General features: G+C 31.5%; 1 protein-coding gene and 1 non-coding gene across 2 annotated transcripts; both read left to right on the top strand.

The window, feature by feature from the left end:
- Positions 1-700: 700 nt before the first annotated feature.
- On the top strand, positions 701-782 carry TRNAS-CGA (transfer RNA serine (anticodon CGA)). The gene has a single exon. It is a non-coding gene; the product is annotated as a tRNA-Ser (tRNA).
- Positions 783-9,125: 8,343 nt separating this feature from the next.
- LOC145111411 (peroxisome biogenesis protein 2-like) lies at positions 9,126-11,489 on the top strand. Its single transcript, XM_079047691.1, has 8 exons — positions 9,126-9,454; positions 9,701-9,814; positions 9,955-10,108; positions 10,188-10,324; positions 10,473-10,573; positions 10,657-10,774; positions 10,855-11,021; positions 11,258-11,489. Exons 1-8 carry the CDS (start codon positions 9,326-9,328, stop codon positions 11,379-11,381), a joined length of 1,044 nt encoding a protein of 347 aa, XP_078903817.1. The 5' UTR covers positions 9,126-9,325; the 3' UTR covers positions 11,382-11,489.
- The last annotated feature ends 333 nt before the right edge of the window (positions 11,490-11,822 follow it).

Genomic DNA, 11,822 nt, shown 5'->3' with positions numbered 1-11,822 from the left:
ACATGGACATTGATGTCCACAAATCCAAGATCAACACAAATATTCAAAAAAGAAACATAAACTACAACACCAAAAAAATAAAAGTTCAAACATCAAAAAAACAGTTGTCCATAAGTTCACGGTGAATCCAAACACAATACGAACAAATATAAGATCATTTAGCCTATGATGTTCTAATATATTCCTCCTTTTTGTGTGAGTCATTTCAAAAAAACTCCAATTACGTTTTCAACCTGAAAAATATTTAATTTGACTTAAATGATTTGTGGATTTGAAACTAAAATTCTTTGTTGGTTTATTCCGTAACATTTTTTTTTTTGTTAATTGTAGGCTTACTGTAGATTGTTTTAGATTTAATTGTGGGCTTATTGTAGATTTTTTTGGCTTAATTGTGGGCTTTTTAAAATTTTTAGGTTAAATTTTTTATGTTATATCAGGATTTTGTAATGATTGTGAATTTCCGGTTCAACTATTTTATGGTAAAATCGACTAGATCTACCTTACATTTTAAAATTTTATTTTTAATAGTCCTACAGACAAAATTTGATATAAATAGTTATCTAAAATTATTAATTGATAAATGCAAGACGTAATTTATCACCAATTTTAATAAACAAATACACAAACTTTGGAAGATATACACTCAAAACTTGGTGCAAAATAACGTTATATAACACTAAAACCAATAAAAGATCATCTGGTCAATATGTCCGAGTGGTTAAGGAGACAGACTCGAAATCTGTTGGGCTTTGCCTGCGCAGGTTCGAATCCTGCTGTTGACGGATGTTTTTATTTTTTTTGTTTTTCACTTTCTGCCCAATTTTTCCATAAAAGAAAAAGAAAAATGCGACTATCTCATCCGTCGATACTCGATACCTAGTTATAATTGTATAAAAAAAATCTATATATATATTTTTATCACTTTGTATGCAATACATAACAAAATTATCACTTTTAGTTCATACCATTTATAAAACCAGTTAACTAATTTTTTTCTATATTTTATTTTTTTTACATAAAGTAACAACGAATGTTAACTTGATTATATGAAGTTTTTTTAACAAATGTTGCATGGATTTTTTTCTAACATTTTTTTAGTTATTTTTATTATCTATTATCTATTATTATCTATTTTAGGATTAAAGAGATAATGAATTTTTGCAATTTACGCTTATAGTCCCTAAAAGTTTTCTTTATACGTGATCTACCATCGAATTAGATCAACTTTTTTTTTAAAGTACTATTATGACCGACTATTATATGTTTTGTCGATTTTCAGTGTCCTTTTCGGGCAAACATGAGTTCTTCGCCAAACATAAATTTTCCGATCATCATTTTTGGCCAACCATTTCATATATGAAAATCATGAAATCGATTAACATTTTCACATCTTGTTCAAGACGACAAGTATGAGATCGAACCTCCATGAATCTATGTTAATGTGTTTTTGTTGACAACTGAAAAATCTTTTTGATAATGTATTTCTAGACCGATTAAAATTGTGCAAATAATAAGTAAAGAGTAAAATCTACATGATTCAGTTATATCATCTGTGTTTAAAGAAATCGTAAAATAATACTAAAAATTCTCACAAGTCTTCTATTTTTTCTGCTTTTTTTATCAAAAAGAAAACCAAATCACAAATGGATGGCTAGAAAAAATTACGCTATCTCGTGAAATGCTTTCCAATATTTAATTATTTTACCGCTTCTTGATACAAAAGAAAACAAGATCGCAAATGGGTTAGAAGAGTACCAATGAAGTTACTTCTACACATCAAAGAATAACTAACAAGTAAAAGAAGGTGGTTGTGGGAGAGAACCACCATCGTTGGAAGAAAGAACGACCGGCAACTTAATATTTGAAAAAAATAGGATGGTGGAGACAAAGACATAGATAAACCGTCATGCATCGAGAGAGCTCAAAAAACTCTTTATAATTGTTAACAACAATAGCATAGACAATGAATCTTTAACTCCGACGTACAAGAAAAGGTGAAGAGAATTTGCGAGAAAGAAGACGATGGAAGGAAATGGGCCCGTTGCTTTAAATTCCTATTTAATATGAAAATATGGTCCGAAAGATACATTTTTTTAAAATACTTTTTTTATAACTACAATCACTTTGTAAAAACTCAAGAGACTGTTGGTAAACTTCGTTATGATTCCATTAAGATGTTACTTCGAAATCGGTAACCATTCAGGGTTTTTGGTAAACATATCTTTTACATCTAACCGATTAAGAGGGCTTTGAACCATTCTTTAACCCATTACTCTCCGAATCGTTTTTTCAAATCCTAAGTTGTCATTAATCATTCGTAACCTAAAAGATATCACATCCCTTTTTCTTTTAGAGCACCACTTGACAACATTCAACACCAACACCATCTCCTTCCATAGCCGCCGAAACCACTTGTTCCTTCCCTACAACCATAACTCCACTCATATTTATGCGTCTCTATTTATAATTAACTATGTATCTCTCAATAATTCTATGCTCTCTTTTTCTTTGTCTCGTGGGTAATTTTGTGTTCCATTTTCCTCTATTACTATCTTTTATACAACATTCTATTTAAACATTTTTAACGCATACAACCCTACAAAGTTCAATGGATTTAAACATCAACATCTTACTTTAAATATTTATCAATTTTAATTTTTTTAATTACAAAACTAATTTTCTTCGTAATTTTAATTTGTAAACGCAAACTTTATAATAGAAATAATCTTGCTGATCAAAGAAAAATTACAAACGATTTGCAAACCATATAGTTTGTTAATAATAGAATTTCATAAATTAAAATAAATAATCTTAAATCTCATTTTCCAAAATGAACATTTATTTTATAATAGTTGTTAAAAATATATTATATGTGTGGAATGGGAAAGATAAGATTCGAGAGAGGGGGATATGTGGCAGGTCTTATAAGCATATGTTTAATTTATATATGTTTCAAATAAACAAACAAATAAATCAATCATCGACATTGAATTTTAAACATTACCAAGTTCCTTTTCAAATTATAAATAGATAAACACGATTAGTAATTGTGGTTTGTCAAAATTAGCCAATTAAGACGATTAAGAAAATCATTATCTATTTATGCATAGCCAATTAAATTAAATCTTTATGCATAGCATGGAAAGGGCATTATGCAAGTGGTCATCATGGACCGTCTTCGTTGGTTTTAGAGGTTGTTGCTTCTCAAGATTTATGGATTTGACATGCATTTTTTGGGGTTGTGGGTTCCAACAACGACGTCAACGTTCTTGATCAGTCGCCGATATTCGACGATCTTTTGAATGGAAAGGCCTCGGATGCTCCTTTCACATTGAATGAAAATGAATACAAATTTGGGTATTACCTTACAGATGGAAGATGTCCCCCTTATTCCACATTCGTGAAGACATTCCGACACCCAATTGAAGAAAGAGATAAATTATTCAAGAGAAGACAAGAAAGAGCACGTAAGGATGTGGAACGTGCTTTGGGAGTGCCAAAGGCGAAGTGACATATAGTTGAGCATACGACACGACCATTGAACTTACAAACTCTACGATATATCATGTATGCATGTATCATAATGCATAACATGGTAGTAAAAAATAAAGGACGAAATATTGCACAATATATCCCAACGGAGCCTAGACACGTTCAATTTCAACTAGGAACAACAAAATATTTGCATAGAGTCGTTGATATACAGGATGCAAATAAACACAGACAACTTCGAGAGGACTTGGCGAATTATATTTTCAACGATAACGATAACGAATAGCGTTGTTTAGGAAAAATAAAATATGTTTTTTTTGTATTGTAATGTTTTTTTTTGTTTTTTTTTATTTTGGATGTTATGTGTAATTTAAAAGCTATGTTATTTTTATTTTTAAAACATTATATTTTATTTAGATATTATGTTTTATTTAAAATATATTTGTTTTAATAAAAAAAATTCGGAAAAAAATAAAAAAGAAATTATAAAATGGAAAAAAATTGTTGTTATAACATTCTCTTAACATGGTGACCATTTCCTCACTTTGTGTTATAACACCATTGGTGATGTGACATATGAGGTGACATCAAAATAATGTTATAACTAATTGCTCATACGCAATGCTTTAAGGAAAAACTGCAATAAAGTCCCTACATATTGGCCTCATAATCGATTTAGTCACTATATTTTTTTTTATTCAATTAAGTCCCAAGTACCGATAATTGTATTCAATTTAACCATTTGACCCGGTCAACAGGTCATCCAACTTTCAAAAATTACATTTTTGGCCCAGATTTCAAATTTTATTACAAATTTGGTCCAAAATTTAAACTTTTGGCCCAGATTTTAAATTTTGTTACAAATTTGGTCCAAACTTTACCCTTTTTGTCCAAATTTTAGAATTTTATAATGAATTCATCATAACTTTAGTTTTTTTTACAACTTTTTTTTTCTCAAATAATTGTTTCTAATATGCTTTTTCTTTATAAAATCATATTTATACAAAAAAATAACGTATTTCACATAAAAATCTTATATTTTCTGTATAAAAACTTTTTTTAAAAACTTTTTTGTATATGAAATATCTAGTTATAAAAATAGATATTTATTAAGTATATAAATATATACAAATCCGTTTTTATAAAAAATGTATACAAACACGATTTTATAAAATATATACAAACACGTATTATATAAAAATTATTCAAACACATTTTTATAAAATGTATACAAACACGATTTTATAAAATGCAAACACGTATTATATAAAAAATTATTCAAACACGTTTTTATAAAAAAAATATAAACAAACACGATTTTATAAAAAAAATATAGATACACACCTATTTGTGTGCATATATATATATATATATATATATATATATATATATATATATATATATATATATATATATATATATATATATATAAAGGTGATAGGTGTTTGTATATATATTTTTTGTAAAATATGTTTTTGTATACATTTTTTTATAAAAACGGATTTGTATATATTTATATACTTAATAAATACATATTTTTATAACTAGATATTTCATATACAAAAAACTTTTTAAAAAAAGTTTTTATATAGAAAGTGTAAGATTTTTATGTAAAAATACGCTTTTTTGTATAAATATGATTTTATAAAGAAAAAACATATTAGAAACAATTTTTTGAGAAAAAAAGTAGTAAAAAAAACTAAAGTTAGGATGAATTCATAAAAAAATTCTAAAATTTGAACAAAAAGGGTAAAGTTTGGACCAAATTTGTAACAAAATTTAAAATCTGGGCCAAAAGTGTAAATTTTGGACCAAATTTGTAATAAATTTTGGAATCTGGGCCAAAAATGTAATTTTTGAAAGTTGGATGACCTGTTGACTGGGTCAAATGGTTAAATTAAATACGATTACCGGTATTTGGGACTTAATTGAATAAAAAAAATATAGAGATTAAATCGATTATGAGGCCAATATGTTGTGACTTTATTGTAGTTTTCCCATGCTCTAAAGAACCAACCACTACCAATGACATCATTCCATCCATTATTGTATGTGACCTCTTTTTGCCGTCCAACACAACATCACCATTGACAATCTCAATAACCTCCTCAGTTACCACACCACCACATTGTGGTGGACCATATGAAGGGCACAAATGATTTTTTTACGCCAACAGTGAATAAGGCGATGAAGATGAACGCCGATTGTGGGAGGGAAGCGGTAATCGATATGAGGGAGTGGTGATTGGAAAAATGACCAAGAGTTGGGGACGAAGAGAGATAAAGAGGTGAGAGAGATGAAAACTTTAATCTAATACATTTTTTTTTTTGGGGGGGGGGGGGGGGGTGAGGTATTTTAATTTCTTAAAATAGTATAATTAGTTAAAGAAAAGATAAATAAGCTAAAAAGAGTATAAATGCCATTTTATATGTATAAATCAATCATAAAAAAACCGAAATCACATGAAAAAAAAGAGTTTTGTAATTGTCCTCAACCAACTAATTTTGACAAACTATAGATACATCACATTCAATTTCAAACACTACCACAACAATAAATATAATCATTAGGCCTGGCAATTGGGTTGGGTTCGGGTTGGCGGGTCAAAATACATTGACCCAACCCAACCCATATAATATATGGGTTGGTGGGTTGGGGGGTCACGAGTTGGCGGGTTGAAAACATCAACCCAACCCAACCCAACCCATATAACCCGTATAAGTATATGGGTTTGTGGGTTCGTGGGTCGAACCCAACCCGTATAACCCATTTAATAAGCAGCACATTTTAAAATGAAATTAAAAAATACAAATAAAATGAAGTCTTAAATATTCAATATAAAGTCATAAACAGGAGTGACGACGATGAATGGTGTGCGACAACCAGAGGACGAGAAGACGAGTGGTGTGTGTGCGACACTACGACAGTCGATGACTCGATGCCTCAATCGACGGAGACGGGAGACACGGAGTCGTGAGTTTGGAGAGCGAAGACTGGATTTGTTTTTGATTAGGGGCTTTTTAGGGGCTAGGGTACGCTAAGTCGACTCGAAGAAGTTTTGCAGTTTTGGAATTCGGAAAACGATTAAACGATAATCAAATATTCAAAACTGATAAATAATTAAATATATTTTTTAAACATTATATATATATATATATATATATATATATATATATATATATATATATATATATATATAATCGGGTTGGCGGGCTGACCCCCGAACCCAAACAGGTAACCCAACCCAACCCATGAAATAAACGGGTTGACGGGTCAAAAATCTCAAACCAAACCCGTTTATTTTCGTGTTGGGTCAATGTCGGGTTACGTGTTGGGTCGAGGATTGCCACCCCTAAAATATATGACTAATTTGCTTAATTTGATTGTTAATAAGTTATTTCTAAATGTTTCAAATGAAAAATTATATGCAAACAAAAATGTGTGACATTCGATTTTTTCACAAGTGTTATTAAACATAAATATTTATTCAACACAAATTTTTAGAAAATTAAAATAAGAAAAAATATCATAAATGGTCCCTGTGGTTTCTTCATATCCGAAGTTTAGTCCTCGTGGTTTAAAAACACTATAGATGGTCGCTGTGCTTTCAAAACTTTTGACGATTGGACATTATTGCTAACTCCGTTAAGTTTTGTCTATTAACCGAAGGGCATTTTCGTCATTTCACGACCACAGAGACCATTTACGATGTTTTCACTTATTAAAAGAAGAATAAAAAATAATATGCAAAAAGGGTCCCACCCTCTCTATCTCTTTCTTTCTCTCTCTCTCTCTCTCTCTCTCTCTCTCTCTCTCTCTCTCGTCAAGAACACATATACACACAATAAGAACATACACTCCCTATAACCAAAATAGTTGTATGCGATCGAATCAAAACCGGCCTAGAAACATGAATCGAGTTGTAACAGAAAAATGTGAAGAACAAATGGATTTTTGTGGATCTTACTTACTCGTATACTTGCTTTATCAAGTTAATTTCCTGTTTCGACGACTTAACATCGGAGTTCAGATCATCAACCTCCCACCCCCACCATCGTCAACCTCCCACCACTATCTTCAACCTCAAAATCGGAGTTCAAATCTTCCTCTTCATCCTCAAAATATGGGTAAACCTTTCTTTCGTTGAATAACCGATGGCAAAAAATCGATTTAAAGAACATTCAAACCCTGGAACCAAAATAAACCGAACCAAACTTGGTGAAAAATCAAAGACCCCATCGTTCTCTTCCTTTCAGTCACATCCGAATAAATAGAACATGACGATGGCTTGGTGTTGGACTATTGGAGAGAGAGAGAGAGAGAGAGAGAGAGAGAGAGAGAGAGAGAGAGAGAGTGACCTTTTGCATATTATTTCATTTTTTTTAAATAAATGAAAACATCATAAATGATCACTGTGACAGTGAAATGACGAAAATGCCCTTCAGTTAATGGACAAAGCATAACGGAGTTAACAATAAGGACAAAACGTCAAAAGTTTTGAAAGCACATGGACCATATATGATGTTTTTAAACCACATAAACTAAACTTCATATATGAAGAAACCAATGACCATTTATGATGTTTTTTCTTAAAATAATAAATTTTATCATTCAACCCTTCCTTTAACAATATGTTTATTATTATTATTATTATTATTATTATTTTTAAATCAAATTCATTGGGACATCTAATCGTGGTATTTGATAGGGGTGAACATGGTGTGGTTCGTTGCGGTTTTTTGGCCAAAACCGAACTGCAAACCGCAAATGCTGTTAATCCAACTGCAAAACCGAATAGTGCAATTATTCCATCGGTGCAGTTTTTCAGTTTTTATGCGGTTTTGCAAAACTAAAAACCGCAACGTTCCAAAAAATTTTGGTTTTTGTAAAACTAAAAGCCGCACTATCGATTTCGGTTTCGATTAATGTAGTTTAGGGGTGTTCGTTTGGATGGATCAGTTTGATCCGATCCAATCAAGTGAATCCAAATTGATTTCAGTTTTCAAAACATGGATCCAAATAGTCCAAAATAAATTCAAATCTGATCCGATCCGATCCAATTACAAATCGGTTGGATCGGTTTTTATAATTCGGTTTTCAAAAACCGAAACATTTTAAAACGACATATAATTATAATGTTACCCAACTTTACAAAAGAAGCGAAAAAAAATTATTTAGTTGTGATTTGAAACTTATAAACAATTACTAAGAAGATATATTATAGTTAAATATTTTATAGATAGAAAACTTTTGAGAGAAAATGCATATTAATGTTTTTTTTATTGGGTGAAACGTTTTGAACGTATTTGAAAAAATAAATTACAAAATTAATAAATAACTACAGATATATATTATAAATAAATAAATAATAAGTATTTATTCGGTTTTTTGAACTATTCGGTTTTATTTTATAAACCAAATCAATCTGAAGTCCAAAATAATAATTCGGTTTTGTAAAATCAAGGATCCGAATATCCGAACAAATAGTCCAATCCAAATTGTCCAATTCGATTTTATCCAAATAATGAACACCCATGGTTATTTCAAATTTTTTGGTTTACTGTTGGATTTTTTACTCGTCGTTAGTATTTGTATCATTCACTACTGAAAAATCCCGATTACTCAATTTTTGTGAATACGCCCAAATCAAACGAGTGAAGTATGTCTTTCTAATTTGGGATTTCGAGGGGTTACCACAAAAAATGTTCGTTAAATTCTTTATTGCTTCATCTACTGTGAAACTGGAAACTTTTTGATTTACAAGGTCTCCCGCATCCCAACGACCTCGCCCCCAATCTAACAGGTTTCAGTTTTTATTAAAAAAATCTAGACGATGAGAGAAACCCTAGCATCAACCTCATCATCAACAACATCCGATAGCACTCCACCAATTGAATCAGCTTGGATTAATGCTCACGAAAGATTATCACCTCGTTGGCAATCCTCCGCTCTTTCGCCCCAGGTACCTTATTCATATCGAGTTTGTTAGGTTTGCGCTGTGCTACTTCTTTTACAAAAGGCATATGTAGTGTTTATGCGATTCTAAAGTTTGGAATTTGATGTTCGGAAAATTTGGGATTACCATCATTCTAAAATTCAAAAATTCACAGTGAGTATAGACACTCTTAGTATGATTACCGACTAAAGAACGCTTTCCTGATTTAGTAACGGAAAGAATGAGTTTTTCTGTTGGTAATTTTGTTTGCAGTCGGCAATTCCAATCGCAATATCTAGGGTTAACCAGGTGGATGCAGGGAGGCTCGACATTGAAATGTCAGCCATGCTCAAAGAGCAAATGGTTAAAGTTTTCTCTGTTATGAAGGTACATCACGCGATTCATTGATTATCCATGATTAGTTGATTACTATCTCCTAATTAAGCACAATTGGATGCTTTTTTATACTAATCAGTCGTGTTCATTGGAGATTAATTATGTTCCTCTTCTTTCCTTTTTGTGATTAGCCAGGATTATTATTTCAATACGAAGCAGAACTTGATGCTTTCCTTGAGTTTCTTATCTGGAGGTTCTCAATTTGGGTTGATAAACCTACTCCAGGAAATGCTCTCATGAATCTACGATACAGAGATGAACGCACCATGGAAACAAGAGCAAAACGTAAGCTTTTTAAAGCAATTACACAATATGAAACATGAAATGAAGCTTTATCTTATGGTTTCCATCATCATCCTTCTAGTTAGAACAGGGTTAGAGGGACCTGGGCTCACAGTTTATCAGAAAATATGGTACTGTGTTGCTACAGTTGGTGGTCAGTATATTTGGACTCGTTTGCAATCCTTTTCTGCTTTCCGCCAGTGGGGTGATTCTGAACAGGTATCTAACATTCAATCTCAACATATTTTAATTAAAAAAACTTAATTTTTTGATGATGAAATTAAATAATTAACATAATTTTTTTTTTTTTTTTTTTTTTTTTCTTCTCTCTCTATCCCCCTCTTGATGTTGTTTGTTATGTGGGCAGAGGTCACTAGCTCGTAGATTATGGTTTATAGTACAACGCGTTGAAGGATTTTATAAAGCTGCATCTTTTGCTAATCTGCTTGTATTTCTTTACACCGGAAGGTATATGAAAGAAATATTAACATACTTTCGTTTCTTTGTATTACAATATTGTATATTTACGTATTTGTCCCTTTTGAATACAGGTATAGGAATCTTATCGAGAGAGCTATAAAAGCAAGACTTGTTTATGGGAGCCCTCATATGAATCGTGCTGTTAGTTTCGAGTACATGAATCGCCAATTAGTTTGGAATGAATTTTCGGTAATTATCATTCTTATTTATATGACTATCATATAAATCACCAATTAATCTTTTTAGTAATTTTTATTCCCATTTTTCAGGAAATGTTGTTGTTGCTACTTCCCCTTCTCAATTCGTCTTCCATGAAGAATTTTCTTCGTCCATTCTCAAAAGATAACTCTTCAGGTTCTGCTGGAGATGAAACACTATGCCCCATCTGCCAGGCCAATCCAACAACCGTGTATCTCGCCCTTCCTTGTCAGCATAGGTACATTGCTAAATCAAAAATTACCATTTTGCCCTTTACACTAGGGACTGAGACTAAGGCCGATGCCAATGGAAAAAAAAAGTGAAATAAGGTGGGACGGGGACTTGTTCTTGATGTCTCGTCTAGGCAAAAGACATAAATGCCCTCCTCATCATAAAAAATAGCCTTGGAAAAATTGTTTTGTATATTAAAATTTTAATTTAACATAACAAGAATAATGCTTTGGTGATTGTTAGGTATTGTTATTACTGTCTTAGAACGAGGTGTGCTGCGACTCCGTCGTTCCGGTGCACCAGATGCAGTGAACCGGTTGTTGCGATGCAACGGCATGGTGGTTTGGTCGACACGATAAAAGAATAAGGGCGTTTATGTCTTTTGCGTAGATGAGATGTGGGGTTTAATTTAATAAGAAATGAACATTTCTTGTAACACAAAAGAAATTAATTATACTTAATTTACTTTTGATCATTCTTTCACATTTGCTTAGGCTATTTCTTATACTTGCCCCGTAGCTTATGGGGTGGGGCGGCATGCTTGACGCGGTAATACAATGCCGCCCTAAGCGGCCCCTGCCAATCGAAGACCCCACTATGGTGAAGGCGCCGCAGGCTTTTTCCTCTTTTCCAGTTAAAATATAACCATTGGCTTAAAATATTTAATTTTTTTTTCTCCTATAAATTCTTTTAATCTCCAACAATTTTACACAATCATTTCAGTCTCTATTTCTAGAAAATGTTTATAAAACTTAAAAAAAAAATACAAGACGGAATCATCTTCATGACTTCATTGGAGCATGGCAAG

Source organism: Lactuca virosa, chromosome 5, assembly GCF_052849685.1.
Source record: "Lactuca virosa cultivar CGN04683 chromosome 5, Lactuca_virosa_CGN04683_v6, whole genome shotgun sequence".
In the NCBI taxonomy this organism is placed as follows: domain Eukaryota; kingdom Viridiplantae; phylum Streptophyta; class Magnoliopsida; order Asterales; family Asteraceae; genus Lactuca; species Lactuca virosa.
This window is presented reverse-complemented; position numbering and strand designations above follow the sequence as displayed.